This window comes from Bombus impatiens, unplaced genomic scaffold, assembly GCF_000188095.3.
Source record: "Bombus impatiens unplaced genomic scaffold, BIMP_2.2 scf_2645, whole genome shotgun sequence".
Classification (NCBI taxonomy): domain Eukaryota; kingdom Metazoa; phylum Arthropoda; class Insecta; order Hymenoptera; family Apidae; genus Bombus; species Bombus impatiens.
In genome coordinates, this window is record NT_179064.1 from 163,535 (window position 1) to 181,034 (window position 17,500).

Below are 17,500 nucleotides of genomic sequence, written 5' to 3' on the forward strand. Positions count from 1 at the left end.
CTTCGACGAGATCATCCTCGTCATGGTAAAATGGTCCGCTAAGATCGAATAATTGTTACTTGATTATCGATCGATGCTAGAAATTGCTACTCACATCGACACACTGACATATTGTATATGTGTGGTTAAAAAAGGAAAGAGTACAGGAAAAGGAACATTTGACACAGTTCGCAGAGCAGTCAGCCGAGAAATAATGGACTAGGCTTTAGAATAATTGCTTCTTGTTGGCGTAATAAATTGGCGGAAATTGAAAGTGGGAATTATCGGATAAACTCTCGGTTTGGAGAGTTACGAGTCTGAATGCTCGATTCGCGTCCTCTGTCCTTCCTTACTTTCTTCTTCTTCTTTGATTCGACAGATATACACGATGCACAGAGACAGCAGGTATCCCAGTATCATACACACAATCGCATACTCACAGAAATAAATCTGCTAGTCCTCGCGTGGCCCACGATATTTTCTAGCACCGACAGATAAATTTAGACACGTAAGCCTCGTCCACGTCACCGGTTTTATCGAACGCGAATCTTTGCCAAACCGACGAAAAATTTTGATTGGACCTATCTAATATCCCATAGAGCTTATCTTCGTCCGTAAGAGTTGGTGAGATACTCCGTGAATATCTATGGGATCCTTTTTGAACGTCTATAAAGTTTTACGCCTTCTTCGGCGTCTATAGAATCCTTTTTGCACAATGGCTGTACGAAGTATTCGTACACATTATATTTATTACAATTGATTAGATCTACGTAATATAAAATTTCATGTTCATGCGACTACAAAAATGTTGTACTATGGACGTGAAATATGGGATTTGCTGAAAAATATTTCATTGAAATATAAGGCTATATTTCTGATTATAAGTATTTTGACACCTGCTGGTTTCACGTAAAAACGTAATAATTAATTTAAGTAATCAAGGAATACTCGATTTGAATTTTGTATTTCTGCAAAGATATCAACCAATATATATAGATAAAAGTTGTTAAATTTGGAAGAGTTATATAAGCAACATAATAAATTATAATAAATATGAGTTGATTCATATAGTTTTTTTTTTATTTTGAGGCAAATTAGATGGAAAACTTCAAAAGCTAAAAATTTGATGAAATTATTATTGTAACATTACATTATTATATCGTTATAATATTATATCTTTGTTTCAAATAAGACAGCGTTTCTTAATGTTTTTGGTAATTTCCTAATGATTTTTCAGATTTACTTAAGTGTCCTAGTACTCATAAGCAGCGCTGTACGTTTACAGGATTCCTTCTGAACGTTCATAGGATCATCTCGGGTTCATGCAAACGTGGACGAGACTTTTTTGACTAGAAATATATACTTTCTCGAGCTGTCGACTACAAGACTAGAGACCCAAAGTAGAATCAGGCACGACGTTAGACGAGTGGACACAAAAAGGATCGGAATAGTCATAGACACTGCGATTCGTCGAAATCGTTTACCGGCTTCTTGAAGAAGTTCTTCCGTTTCTCCTTAGCCGGTGGCGTGGTCAACGTTGCCTTACCGCCGCGGACGCTGTCGCTGTCGTCACCTGTCAAGAAAAGAAATTGGATCGAATTAATCATGGAAATCGATCCTTTCTATGCATCGTGCATCGACGGATGTCCCTCTTTCTCTCAAAGGAAAACTAGAGTGAGAAGCGATCGAATGCAGACTAAGAAACCTAGGGTACTAAATAAATTCGATGCTGTCGAATATGATTGTCTGGAGAGATCGTGGAAGCAACTACTGAAAAGTTCATTTACAGCATAGAATACTAAATATGACGTAAATTGACTGGGTCTGTGCGTGATCGTGAATAGAGTGGCTGTCGGCGAACAGGATCGATTGATCGTATCGTCGAGTCTGAACTATGAGGCGGGTGAACGTGGATACTAATATCAAGCGTGTGATCGTACTCGTGCGTGGGTCATTGATGAAAATCTCGAATTAGTATCTTTTTTACAATATGAGAAGGAGAAATTCTCGATCCGTAGGATCAGTGTTTAGACGAAACGTTTAACAGTAGAATTATTAAACTTGTTACAAGTATGGATCTTTTTCAGTTTAAAATTATTAAAAACATGCAGAAACTTTGGAAAAATTGATCTTGGATTTTATTCAGAGAGGAACGTGATTATTTTCATTATATCACTTTGATTATAATCATCTATGTACATTTTAGTATACGTTAACCCATTCGAGAGAAAAGTACATTTTCTCACAGGAAATTTTCAAGGATTGACATTTCGAAATTTCTATGATCCTGTTCGAGGATTACATATCTTTATCTCGAAACCAACGTCATTTCTTAATCTTATATAATACTCTCTGCAATACACGATTTTACTTCTAGTGACTAATAACGATAACACAAATACCTTCATACGACGCATAGGATGCGTCAGCATTTGATTTTACATCAAATAAATACGGCATGTCCAGTGCGTCACCGGTTTCGAATAGGTTAAAGTAAATGATCGGTAGTTCTAGAGTTAAGAAGGCGGTCAAAGTACATGCAGAAATATTTCCAATGACCAACGCAACGTTAGCTGAATTTCCTATGATCTAACTCGCAGAACTCGATCATCGCTAGTCGAGGATTCACTCTCTTAACTAAAATAAAAACGGGCAAAGAAGAATGGTGAGAAGGTAAAGAAAGAAGCCCACGACATATGCGGTGTGGAAAGAAACAAAAGCTACTATAGTGTTTGTATATGTACATATACTTAGGGCCAACTTAGGATTCTTTCTGATTTTTAGTGTTCTTTCGTGTTTTCTTTCTCTCTCGTATATCTTTTCTGTCTCTCTTATTTCAGTTTGTATTTTTTGTACGACGAGCCGACGATCTCCCTCTCTCCGGTCTGTGTTTTCATTGTCGAGACATCGATCGGTCGAGAATTGCCGAACTGGTCGGTACACCGTGGTTTTCGGGGCGGAAAGAAAGAAGGACGTGCTAGGATACCTGGTGTAGGTGGTGTGGAACCACGTGAGGGCATACCACTCTCGCCAAGGTTCCCTGAAGACCCTCCACGTGCCGAATAGAGACCCTTTGTACCACGTGCAGCGCTCGCCTGCTGCCTCAGGGCCTCTAATTTCACCGGGGACGGGATGAAGCCGACGTCCGCGTTCTCTTTCACCAGCCTACCTATCCACCAATTGTTGTCGTACTTCTCCTGAAGAGTTTCGTGGACGATCGATTACTTTAGATCGTTAAGAAAACACACAAAAGATGAAGAACGTACCTTGATGTGCAGGAAGTCGCGGACCTCGAAGCTGATAGCCGAGCCATGGACAGGCGAATCATCGTCGACAGATCCATCATAGCTCACATTGGTCCGTACTGCAAACGCTACCGCTTTCGTCTGTATAATTTACAAAAACTTTCTATTAAAGCCACTCTATATAATTTAACATTAATTACAAGTTATACGTTAACATATTGGCTACCACATGGTGGTTATTGATGATCACGTTCTTTACTAAATTTTTTATAATGATTAAAAAAGGATAAATCTCGTGGACTAATAAATTTCTAACGATGAGAATCTAAAATATACATATTAGGTCGTCCGAAAAGTTTCTTTCGTTTTATAAGGAAATAATGGATGCGCAACATTTTCCGTTTTATATTATTTTATCGAACTACGTATGACCCATTTTATCTTATCAAGATAAAGATCACAACTTTTCGGACAACCTAATATAATATTCGCGCGATAGTCAAGATGTTAAAGAGCGCTTAAGAGCCAGATTCTCGTTAGAAAATTTTTCTCGAAGGAATATCAGCGGTAATATTTCGATAAATAAGCTAGTTTTATTGTTTACGATATCGACTTTTTTATTGGGTCGTGTAGCGTAATCCATTATATCGCAACGATACTCGTGCAACAATAATTTAAGCATAAAGTAAATGCCGATGAGATCACGGATGATCGGTACATTGTCAATGTATCATGTGACACATCGGCAAAGAATAAAAGCGTAATACAGTGATAGGGTGCTGTCCGCATTTGTTACGTCGTTCTACCACTCGAAGGTCGCGGCTATTTAATCAATATTCATTTATTGTTCAGCCGAAGGTGATTCGACTGATGGGCCGTGTATGCTGGCCAACAAAAGAGTTTTCATAATTCAGACATGACCCGCTCTGTTATTACTTGGTCTAAATACTCGCCCTAATTCTGCGAAACTTCATGCTCGTACCAGGAAATTTATCGTTGAAACGTAGGATTAAGTTACATTCGAATGTTCGTAAATATATAAGCTCGAAGATTCGAAGATTCGAGGATTTAAATGGTCAGAAATTTTTTAATTCGCAAACCAAAAGAGGTTTTAAAATTCGGTGGATCACAAGTGTGCTCCATTCTCCATACTCTGCACTATTCAAAAGCCCGTTGATACAAAGTTGAACACAATTAGGCGATCCTGTACGTACACAGGGAAGAAGAGAGGAGTGTGACGGAAACATCTAGACAACCGATCCGATAATTACCAATTCACCGAGTTCGAACGCGTTGCACCGACTATTAGAAAGGAAGGTACAATTAAAGGCAATAGTATCACGGCTGGCAACGCGATATATTGCATTTGCATCTATCGTCGAAAACAAAGGATCACGAGTCGCTTAATTGGTTTCGCCAAGCGGTCTCCGCGTGCGAAATCTCATTGGTCTGGCGCGCTTATTCATTGACACGCTCCCTCATTCCTCGGCGGACAACTTACAGACTTGAACGTGAAGGCGGCGTCAGAGGCAATGACGCTGTTCGGAAGTAGTCGATCGATACCAAACGATTTACGAAAGACCGGTGGAAAAACAAGCCAAACGGGGGTGGAGGAAGGAGAGGTGAAACTGGAACATGCGAAAGATCAATGACTCACCCTGGCTTTTTCAAGTTGATTGAGGGCCTGCCTCTCCTTCTCACGACGCAAGCTCTCTTTCTCCTCGTCCAGCGAGAGATCCGAGCTCGGCTGTGAGTAGTTCGAGTCTGCCGAGCCCTGAAATACAAAATAAACTTGTTTAAATCGCGCCTCCAAGCGAAATCCATTATTACTTTCGGATCGTTATCGAATAGTTTCGAACCGAGTACAGTAACGACTCTTCCCTGATTTTGTGATAATAACATACTTCCTTTTTTCTCAGAGTTCACAGATTCCAAAAAGTGAATTTTCTCGTTTTATTTCTATATATACAATATGTTATTATTTTTACAAACGGTAATGTAAAACGTATCAATAACGTTGGTCGTTTTTTGATAATTTTAATATACCCTATTTTCTGTCAGGGTTCACAAAGATTACAGAAAGCGAGTTTCCTTGTTTTGTTTATTTTATACGTCCAATATGTTGCTTTGACGAATAGTAGTAAAATGCGCGGTTGGTAAAATAAAAGCTTAAACGAATAGAATTTGGAAAATGGGAGACTTTTGGGGAGACGCTACCAGTTATTATGGTATTTTGTCAGTTCTTGTTTCACGGAATTTGTCAAACACTGGTAACTACTGCGTCACGACTCTGGCAAGATTTTTCGCGAAGTTCGTGTTCCAAGAACTACAGGGAGCCCGATGTTTTGCCCACGGAAGCCTTGGAGAAGTTCTCAAGGGCTTTGAGAGTCGGGGACCATTAGCTTAAAAAGAGAAGTTTCGTCGGTTCTGAAGCAACCGTAGCCGTCTTTGCAGACCCTACTTCTTTGCAAATATTTTAACGTGCTAGTTTGCAACAGCTTGTTACTTGAATCGGTATAAACGATGAAATTCTTGTTTTGCACAATTTCTCATTTCATATTTGTTTTGATATCTAGTCTCCAATTTACTGTCGTATTTCATAAATTGCTCGTACTTCTGTCATAGGAACGTAACAAAATGCAATTATATACGTTCGACTTGAAAAAATTCAACGTTTGTACAAATAAGTGGATAATACGCGACTAAGTAGAGCGGACCGTACCTGGTTGGACAAGCGTATATTCATTAGGTACGTGTTTATCACGAATTTTTTTTATTTCTAGATTATGAAAGGAATTAAATAAAACGAGACAGTGGTCAGTAGACTGTCTAACATACAATGGTATGTAAAAAAAATTTGAATGTATGCTAATGTATACGAGTATCGCTATGTTTCATACTATGCATTGTTTATCACGCTCTATTCTGGGATGTACATTATATTTATGCATTGCTCTTCAATGTCAGTTATAATTCCATTTTGTAAAATCGTGATGTTTCTTCCCCGCACTGTATCTTTTAACTCGCTATGATAATATAATAACATCTTAGTTAAATTTATAAGTGTCAGTGCAACACAATGCCAAAAGTACGCGTTACGAAAGTGTTACATATACTTCACGATTAGTTCCGTGTGATTTCTAGAATAATCGCGTGGCAATTGGGCAAACAACACCGGAAATTATCCGCGACGAAAGTTAGGATTCTATCTATACGTTAACGCACGCTGCGCAATTGGTTGCGTCAACTCGCGGAACATCCTGCCAAACGTTTCAGGAACAGCTCGTAACGCAACCATGTTGGCGACAATGTGACAAAAAGGGATGTTGGACGGTCAATTAATTGCCCGTACGACGAATTAATTGGATCGATTGCGTCGAACGCGATGGAAGACGTATCGATGTCGAACGTTCTCGAGCATGAAGAGACCTGGAAATTCATCGAAGCGAGAAGACGCAATTTCTAACAATTTTATCGATTCCAAACCGAAGACGACATTGACGTATTGATCCACCTTTCAAAGTCAAAGCTTTTACCTGTCCTGTAATTAGATACTTAATTAAATGCAAAGGGTGCCCAGCGTGTGTCGCATCACTCGGGCGACCGTTCGATTTGCATTTCAGCATGGTGCATTCGGAGGCAATTTCGAATTTCGTTATATAGTATTAGACGGATGAAAGTCGAATTCATTTACAAAATGATTCCCTCCTACTTCCCCTTAGTCTTCCTCACCCTTAAATGGGATCTTTTTTCTGTCGTTCTCTTTCGCTCTTTCTATCGGGACGATGAGTTCATTCGGTCGGGGCTTGTAACCATGCCAACGGCCTTTACTTAATCGTCTCTCTACCTGTTCCCCGTGCGTGACTGTGTAAACTCGTCTATGCGTGCCACCACGACCTTTTTCGACCCTCCGGGGGATCACGAGGACTGGAATGCTCTCGAACAATCGCGTGTGACGAATTTTTAGCCAGAGCATTTTTGTGTCATTGGGTAATACGAATTTCTATATTGGAATATTAAATTAAGATGATAGGAATTTATGGAAGAAGATAGGGGATGGATATGAAAATATCTTGAAATATACTTTCAAGTTTCTATGTTTCTTGTTAACTGAGTCAGTTGACTTCAAGTAGCTTCAGACCACTGTACTAACGTGAATCTGTTATTTTACTCGTCTTAAAACGTTTTGTCGAGTTCTCAGCTATTTCTTGTCGTGAAAAGAGCAACAGCTACTAGGTAATGTAACGTTACTTCCTATTACCTTCTTGCCTCTCTAAACTAAGTTGACTGTAAATATATGCCATTCAGACATCCATTTTCATTTAACTTAAATGTATCTGAGCTTGTAGCGGTATTTTTCAAAATAAGGCCATGTCTGCTCCATTTAAGTTCTGTATTAAGTCTGCTGAGTAAGTTTTTGATTACTGTCTTTCTAAAAGCACATTCAGCGTTATAAACGATAGTAGTAAATTATAAATTAAATCTGTTGATTAATTTTCAGACCATTGTCCTTCTAAAAGGATATTGGCCATTATGAACGCTCCAAAAAGATGAGAAATTAAGTTTGGGTACCTTAAATCATCCTTCTGAGCGTATGACGGGCAGATCTGGGTTAAATATCCACTCAAAATCAGATTACTCGAACTTAAATGTCTTCGCGTCAAATAACTTGACTCGTGTGTACACAAACTTCAAGTCGAGTTACCTCAATTGAATTTGAAGGAGACCAAAGTGGTAAACGATGGAAGATGGAAATGAAGTAAACGTTAAGTGTAGAAGAATGGCGAGGTAACGCAAACAAAGTACTAAAAACTCGACGCGGATAAAAGGAGGATAAAAAGAAGTCTGTGAATAGGACGAAAACAGCGGCTGCAGGAGCAACAGAGCATACTGGAAACGCTCGGTTTCACGCTCAAAATGTAAACCAGATCGATTTAGATTGCAACGTAAAGGATCGAGGCTGTGCAACGATAGCACGCCTGGCCGGTTTTATTTCACGCCAGGCTGATTAATGTAAAACTTGTATGACGCATCGCACGCCACGGAAAATCCTTTATAAAATCGAGAAAATGTATGAAGACGCTTCGCAGGCTCCACGCTGCTCCCTTGCAACTAATTTACTTTGTGTAAGGAGGCCGATTCATTGACACCCTTTATGAAACGTGTACGCCGTACGCGTTACAAGTATTATCTTCTTATAACCTTACCTGTGTGCCTGTGTCGTATATTACAAAAAAAATAACATTAAGGTGAAAGCTAAAACGAGATCGTTTTTCTTCGGAATATAAACGAGAACGATCACCTTAATTAAATTGAGAGAATATAAATAATGAAGTTCGCGGAAGCTTCAATTTAATTCAGTTAATTGCTACAAGTTTCAATATGGATATAATAGTTGAATACCATAAGTGAAATGAATACGATGAGTGACAATTTCCTTGTTTTATAGAAATTCAATATATCGTCAATCAATTCTGCACTAAACCTTTCGTTTGATTTTTAGATTAATTATACGTCTCTTTTATGATCTTGAATATTTAACAAATATTAATAACATTAGTTATACGAAGAACTGATACTATTCCTTTCTTACAAAATATCATCTATTTTCAAAAAATTCATATATCATTTACTCAATTACTTTGTATCCCTTTAGGACGTTAAATAAAAATTACATAAAATCATCCAAATTGTCATACGTTTTACCATGTGATCGTCAATTATTAATATGAATTTCTTTCATTCTCATGTTTAAAACCGTATGGAAACAAATGATATCTAGTTAAAAATTAACTGAATAATGGAAGAATATTAAAATTAACAATCACAAAAACTGACAATTGAAAAAAAGAAAGTTTGGAGAATATCAATGAAGAATGGAAAAAGAAAATATAAAAGAAGAGTAAAAGAGATGACGAAAGGATTTTCTAAAGTATCTACATAAAATTCCCAATGAGTGTCAACTAATCTCTACCAAATTTTCTTTTATGACCATAGCAAGACACAATGAAAAGACACTTGAAAGGACGATTGTCGGTAGTGTACCTGCGTAAATAGCTTGTTGTAGCCAGAATTGTGTTGATTGTATCCGATCATCGCCGGAAGCCAACGCCGTCGTCGCCAGGGCCGTTGTTCGAGTGGCTTTATCCACCTTCGCCGGGCCCTTCGACTCTGTTATGGCCCAGTTTCGTTCTCTGAACCGGCTCTGTGGCACGACGTTGATCCGCTAAGCTCTCGCTTAGCACACGCTACCGCATTGCGTCTTTTTCTCCTCTGCTCTGTTCGTTCTTTCAACCAATGGAACAAACTTAGCAATAGACTCTGCCCCGTTGGTAAAAGTTTAACGTGGGATTTTCGCGGCGTTGCTACGCCATGCTGGCCGGCGCGAAGGCCGTGCAGCCAGTGGAACTTCACCTCAGGCGCTCTTCCACGACTTTTTCCGCTTCCGTTTGCAAGCCATCCAAACGCCAGTCGCGTATCTACTCACAGCTTTCCAGCTTCATCGCACCTCGAATCGCACCTGGTGCTTCGGCTTTCGCGTCCATCGCGGATTTCTCCGCGAGACGAGATCGCTTCTCGATGATTCTCTCCTCGTGTTCAGCTTCGAACACGCTGTCGACAAGGAGATTCTTTGTTCAATGTGACAAGCTTCGAGATTTTGACGGATGAACGCAGACGCGATACTGATACGATGGTGGTTCGAAATTTCTACGTTTATCAAATTTCGAGGGGAATTGTATTAATTGTATTATTGAATATATTGGAAATTATATTATTGGATATGTTATTTGATCTTCTTGCAGTTGTTTAAAATATCTCTATTGAATATTTCAAATATTATATTCTAGATGGTTTACATTTTCTGGGCTCGCTTTATTTTACTACCATTATCAAATCTCAAAGGAAACGTTACTGGATTCAAAATTTTAGAATACAGATATTCCCTTATGGTAGTATAAAGTTTAACGTACGATCAAGTGTAGTCCGAATGGGTCAAGTGTATTATATTCCACGTGGTTTGAGTCTTCTAGACAAAGTCTATAACGTATCGAATATTTTGCTCTGTTACTTTCACTAAATCAAAGAGCAGATTATCGGATTCAAAATTTCCAAATATATGTCCTCTTATCGAAATCCTCTAAAATCTAACTAATCCACTTTTACCAGTATGTAATAACATATAACCTCGCTCATCTATATAATCCACTATATACTTCCAAAAAAGAGAAGATAGCGGAAGAAAAGCTTCAGAACAAATATACGTCACAGTCTCCTAAATTTTGACAAAAACCCTCGCATAATTCATGATATTTCCTAAGTATCCTTTCTTTCCATTTTCTCTTTCTCTCTTTCTCTCTCTCTCTAGATACTCTAAGACTTTTTATTCTCCTACATATTATACTTAAAGAACGGTCTAGGAGAGTTACAAGAAAGGCCTTTTTCGGATCTAAGCAATCACCACCATAACTCTATTCCTTCTCCTCTAATGGTTTCGCGACGAATCGTCTGGTAGAGATTGACACCGGTTGGTCGGTGCCAGACTGGCGGTCGTTTCATCGCTGTCACAAAATATGCTGGTATAATTGCTCTTAAGAGGAGGATCTTAACGAGGGGAGACCGTGAGCTTCGTCTTTGGCTCCGAGACCTCGCCTAACGACTGCTCGTCCGTTAATTACATCGTAGCAATTAAAGTAACGACGGTTGGAGATCGCGTTGTTGTCCGTGGACGTTGATGCCTGCAACATCCTCGACACGGTCGATTTGATCGGTCGCGAAGTCTGGTCACGTAACATGGAAACTACTGGGCCATCTCGTATCATCTATATATACAATGGGGTACGTTACGAATGATTTTAAAACCAACGAAAACTATGACAGTTGCTGCGAATAAGGTCAAAATACTACAACCAACGAAGATGTCATAACGAACGTGACAAAGTAATATTCATTACGTTATTAGTTTGGTTGAATCATTTATTTATTCATTATTTGTAGTACGAAATATAATTCTTTTAATTATTTTGCTATATAATTTTAATTATTAGTGAGCAAAATACTCGCAACCGATTATCCTTGAATACATATATATTATGTATTTTTATGTATGCTAGAACGAACTGATGCTACAATGAACAAAGTTTTAGAAGGAATTAGTTCATTGTAACATAGCCCACTGTATATAGCCGAGGTTTATTTCATCGTTTGTTCATGAACGCCTTTAATCGATCCATTTTGATCACACAGTCGAAGTTCAAAACGTTCACCATGGCCCTGTTGCTTGACTGCGGATTTTTATCCATTTGCGTGTTATCCCAAGAAAAAATCCGGTAAGTAGATTTTTATCAATCTTCTCGCATCAATATTGCTTTATGACATTGTTCTTTGATATGACACAATCAAAGGTAAACAAATTTTGCTAGGATCAAAGATGATACTTTCTAAAAATACTTGTCAGGTTAAAAAAGTTTTGTCGTTCAGATCGCGACTATTCAGTCAGATACTAATTAAAATTTCGTTGAGATAGATTGAGATAAAAGAAGTAAATTATACAATTGAATTTTATAAATTACAGGTCAACTGATTATTTAATTTCTATGCAAAATTCTAAAATTAAGCGCTTGAAGTCAATAACCTACGACTCGTCACTCGTCGGTTCACTAATATTATTAGTTAATAAATTATCGTGCAAGAGAGTCTTGGTTCGAACTAGATTGAAACATCGTTCAGACGATACGACGCTTATGTAAATCGACGGTGTGCAAAGACCTTGTTACGTGTTTAATAGCTGAGACCGAAGGATCGAGCTGGTAAGGCTTCGATTATGGGTGGTCACGATGAAAGATCGTTAAGAGGATTCCAGACTTATGGTCAAAGAATGGATTATACACGTGATGTTATGGAACAAGGAGCAAATTCCTTCGCGGAATTTCCAAATTTCGGGAAAGCTAAATGAGACGTGAAAATAGAAATTACATTAATATCATAGAAAACGTTTCTCGAGCAACGAACGAAGCAACATCACGCAATTCCCTCGATCATTCTGGATAATTAATTAGCGAGGTATTCTCTATCTACGTCGTAGGCTTAGAAATCCGTCAGCGGAGGATCGAGGACGTTACGATTTAAAAAAAAAAAGACTCGACTGTCTGGAATTATCAGAGAGGGAGGGCAATCGATTTCGTTGACCCCTTTGTTACAGTGTACCGTGTCGAGTGCGCTATCCTTTTGTAAACAGTGGACGATTATTCAGCGAGAAGCAACGATTCACGATTATCGAGATAACACCCTCTGTATATCATCGCGCGATTATTACTCGTGGCGTTAAGAAGATTCCGAGGGACACGTCGAAAGAAACCCTCGTTCGCGAATAATGGCAGTGTCCTTTGAAGAATAATAGGATGTCCTTATCCAGCCAAGTGTCCTCTTTGTCTTCCTCCGAACAACGACGCGTAATTTGCTCAAAGAGCGTCGACGATAAGCACGATAAAAAGGGAGGAATAAAAACGAAAAAAAAAAGAAAAGACGCTTGAAAAACAAGGGAGAAAGGCGAACACAGAGAAAAAGAGAGACAGAGAGAGAGAATGTAGACTATCCAAGTAGCGATGTAGACGTTTCATCGCTTCAAAGACACTCGAGAGAGACGAGACGGGTTGCGAATCCACGAAAACTCGAACGGGGGTCTATGAAAGCGGAGGACGCTCTCGGAAGCGGGTCAACGACATCGTGGAGTGGCGAGTTCATGTTCATTCGATCGACTCGGCCCGCCGCGAAGCGTTATCAACATTTATCGTAAAAGCCTGCTGCCTGCGTTCATCCTTAGGCCGGTTTTCCTCCCGTCTGACCAGTGACTGGACGAATCTCCTTCCACACGTTCTATGTTACTCAACGGTGTATACCTGCGTTCGATCGTCTCGCGCGGAAGTAGATAAGGAAAACAAATATCAACAGCTTGGAAACGTCGAAAAGTGGCCGGGGTCGCGTGCGTGGTCCGCCGAGCCTCCCGGCACTACGCGTGTTCCCTTCGTGGAGTAGAACAGGAAGCACGTCGAGATGAAACAAATTGAAATTCCTCGATCACCTTCCAGTGAAACGATGCAACGTGGATCGTTGAAATTCTTCTGCTTTTTTCTTTTTTTTTTTTATTTTTTATTCGAACACACTGAACTTGCGAATGCGATATCGGTGTCGTTTCGAAATGGCACACGCGCGACTTGACGATGATGGGGGGACGACGTTTCTTCGCGTACTGACACTACGTGCTGTACGTCCCCGCGAACTCGAATCGCGTTCCTGCCTGGGTTAGTTGATACATCGGCCTAAGGGTTTGCCGACTCACCCGCTCTGTGGCGCCACCGAGGAAGCCGGACGACACCCCCGTAACTATATCGATCCACAACCCCTCCTCCGTCCCGATCCTTGCCACCCATTGCGACCCACACGACAACGCCAGGCCACTGCACCCTGAAGGCAACGTGTCCTATCAAACTGTACGAATACACGCGTTCTTGAATACATTTATGTGAGTGTGTGTATGCGTATACACGCTTACTAGGCGCTTGGTAACGTGTATGCGCCGAGGACGATCGGAGTCGAATCGCGAAACCACGAGACGTCTTCGCCGCCGCTCTGCGGTCAAAGGTTCCTCCGACCGAAAGTGTGTCATTCGGATGAATCGAATATTTAGCCGATAAGTTTGCCGGGTCAAAGAAGGCCGGTCCAGAATAGAAACCAGCTTTCCGCGTTACGAAGGGCAGAGATGTTGCGTTTGTTGATTTCGTAGCATAGATTTTTCTGCGTGTGGAGAATAGACGTTTTTTTCAGAGATTGTGGAGTATGCGTCTTGAATTGGAATTTAGATTGGACGATTTTGTTCTTTTTGAGGAATATATCGGTAGATCTGTGTTTGGATGTAGGTTGTTCGTTGATTCGATAGCAGATTTTTTTTTAGAATGCAAAGTAGGGATTGTTTTTTTTGGATTAGGATTTACCGTGGAATTTCTCTTTCTCTTTCTTTAGAGAATTGATAAGTTTCTGATTGGATACACAATAGTTGGTTCGTTGATTGGACAGCGAATCTTTCTAGAGGCAAAGTAAAACATAGTAGAATATGTATATATCGATTGATTGAAATGATTGCGTACACGTTGGATTGGAATTTACCTTTCCTTTTTATTTAGGAAATTTATAAGTGTGTTTCTAAAAATTTGCTTATTAATTTATTGAACAGGCATCGTTTGCAACGCTTTGCATTGTTTATCTCGATTTATCTTGGTTTATCTTTTCTGTAAGAAATTCATAAATATGTTTAGATATAATTCATTCATTTTGTAATAAATATTTAAAAATAAGTGTAAATTAATCGTCTCGGAATATTTTCCTTTTTTCTAAGAACAAGATTATTTCATTTGTATTTGAATATAATTACGTTACAAATACTAAACAAACTGAAGAATTTGATGAATTACCCTGACAACGAGAGGGGAGTGGAAATCAATCGACTAATTGAATTTCTGACATTAATGATCGATGACAAGCTCGGTATTCCAACAAACAAGATTGAATCTACAAGGATTTTGAACCGGATTTTCCGTGTTAATATGACGGAATTGTCAGGGAATCCAATTTATCAACAAAACCCTATGATTCGTATCAACGAGACCTTTTTTTTCGCGTGAGTTACAGGTTGATTCAGGAACTGGGTCAAACCTACTATACATTGTACACGTCGTTCTTTCACCTTTGAATCTTTCTTCCGGAATCGTCGGGGCTATTACGAAAAAGCTTCTTCCCTTTAAAGTTTCCTGTTTTACAGGCACACAGTACCGAAAGGCTATTATTACGTAAATGTCGCGACGAAGAGCGTCTTGTTTCGAGTAAAGAAACAACGTCTGCCCTTCTTTCTTAATTAGACGAACATAATTAAGAGATAAGATTCCAGAGTGGCACGAGTTCAAAGTTAGACGCAATTGTCTGTTTCGTGTGGCAACCGCAAACTGATCGGATCGAAGCATCCTTGAATTGAAGATTTATACAGCTTTACTCGTTCTATATTATCGTGTTCGATATTTCGACTAGAAAGTGGTAGACATACACACTACGTTTGATCGGTTATATGCAAGGAATGAAGACATATCCAATTTGCAAATGATGCAAAACAGACATTGCAGAAGGCTGATTTGGCAAACTTGGCGACCAAGAGGACACTCGTCCGACGAAGGACGTCGCAGCTATTTCAGTAGAAAGGCGGCATTAGAGCATCCTGTCATTTAAAGTAGAATTTTAAGAATAGATCGGTTACACAAGGCACACTTATGAAAATAATCTTATTACACTCTTAGTACGTTCCGTCGAATTCATTTTTTCTTATCTTATATCGACCACGTCGATACCATTATTGGCACTGAAACACATTTTGAATTAGAATTTGCATTGAAATTCCAATGCCTTACCACAGCAGCCAACAACTTGCACATTCACAATTTTTATATAAAAGGGGCGATATTTAATCTCATTCCTTTCTTCCATTTTCATTTTAACTCTTTCGAGTTTAACAAGATTATACATGTCCTCCCTATCTATCCTCCTCAAAGTAACGTTTAGAAAGACTGTTAAATTGTAATAATTTTTCTGATATCGCTGAAACTTATTGGAACGTAATTCCATAATAAATGGAACTACATACATTTCCATTCCGAGCATTATACTCGACCAAATACCTTTCCTCAAATTAGAGTGGATTATGAGCCATCGTTATAAACCACACTATGCGATATATTCTATTTCAAAAAGTACCATTAATATATTCCCTTCCTCAGATTTGAATCAATTACAGACCAAATCGCTATATATATTACTATAGTCATGAAAAATGCCTCGAAATATTATCTCTGTGTTAGACATTAGCTGTTTCACCAGAATTCTTACGTCCCTCAATTTACTAATTTATTCGATATCCGCAAAAATAGTCGGATTGAGAAGACTGGATCGATAATTCGAAGCAAGTAGAACGTCACACTCTACTTGCAATTCCTCCGATACAAATTGGGAGTTAGTAAAAAAATACAACAGCTCGTTAGTCTAGTTTCGTTTACCTTCCTTCTGCCAAAGGGCTTGTAGTGTTCCCGTCTAGCTGGTCGTCGAAGATGCGCCATTTTCCGGTTGCGCGGATCGCAGGAAACTCGCAAAAGGGCGGAGAACTCGCGTGTACCACGTACTTTCGTCGATACAAAGAAGGCTGAACAATCGGATGAACGAAATCCGTTTACACGATCGCCTGCGTGGATCAGTTTTCGTCAGCTTCGCGAGTCCATCGACTTCCGGCACGAAGTACGTCGGGTCCTGGTTCTAAACCGCATTTATCACGGGCCGGCTGTCAGTTGCTTTTCACTTCACACGCATGTACACGCCAGACTGTTATTCAGTTTTTGTCGTTGATTGCGAGGGATGCATCGGAATTCGATTTTCTTCGATTTTTACGATTCTTTCAACGGCAAGTGGTTAGTTTCAAGGAACGAGAAACGATTGTTTGCGAGGTATGGGATTCAAGAATAGAAACGATTAACAGGCTTGTTCGAGAGATCTTTGGATCAATGCCGAACGCTAAACGCGATTGCTCGTGACGTGTTTGGGGGTATATCGAACGCATAAATCTCTGGCCTTAACCTTGACTTTTCAAGTCGAACTTTTGGGTTTTAAAAAGGGGGAGTGGGATAGAATATTGAAATGTATATCGGGAGTTAAAAATTAATTGGCAACTATATATGTTATTGTAAGAGAGATGTTATGTGGGAGTGATATAAATTATTCTTGAATCATTTACAATTATATATTATGCATAGGTGCGTACAGAATGTTTCATCGGTTAATAACATTTATGATATTTTGCTCTGTCGTCACCAAGCCAATTATCAACTGGACCAATGAAGAGAGACCAATGAGAATTCCTATAAATTATGTATATTTAATGTTACGAAGGTTTATAAGACTAATATGAAAACTTCGTTATTGATTGTCATGAAAAATCGTAATAATCCTGCGATTCTCTGATATGAATTTATGTTTGGAGAAAATTCAATGAAAATTTTTTGAGACGCAAAGAAACAGGAATGAAGATGGAAATTTAACCTTTTAAAGAAAGTTTCAGTCACAGGATTTTTTGAACTCATAAATGAAGAAGCAAATTTAAGAATTTAACGCTTCTGATGGGCCTGGAATAATAAAGCTACGTAATCGTTCGTTCAATAAAAATTAGTTTCATTCATTGTCTTTTACATATT

The 17,500-nt window shown here is 39.0% G+C and overlaps 1 protein-coding gene across 4 annotated transcripts in view; it reads right to left on the reverse strand.

Moving 5' to 3' along the window:
* LOC100741167 (voltage-dependent L-type calcium channel subunit beta-2) overlaps positions 1 to 17,126 on the reverse strand; it is a 28,658-nt gene extending 11,532 nt beyond the window's left edge. Inside the window, exons 1-6 of one of the 4 annotated variants that reach the window (XM_024372044.2) lie at positions 13,121 to 13,505; positions 9,270 to 9,836; positions 4,882 to 4,998; positions 3,246 to 3,365; positions 2,966 to 3,176; positions 1,464 to 1,552 (exon numbers count right to left, since the gene is read on the reverse strand). In XM_024372044.2, the coding sequence (XP_024227812.1) occupies positions 1,464 to 1,552; positions 2,966 to 3,176; positions 3,246 to 3,365; positions 4,882 to 4,998; positions 9,270 to 9,320 (588 nt within the window). In that variant the 5' untranslated portion in view covers positions 9,321 to 9,836; positions 13,121 to 13,505. Of the gene's footprint in view, positions 1 to 1,463; positions 1,553 to 2,965; positions 3,177 to 3,245; positions 3,366 to 4,881; positions 4,999 to 9,269; positions 9,837 to 13,120; positions 13,506 to 16,315 lie in introns of those variants that run through there. The other 3 variants (XM_012393352.3, XM_012393355.3, XM_024372038.2) reach the window with 3 other exon arrangements.
* Positions 17,127 to 17,500: the final 374 nt, after the last annotated feature.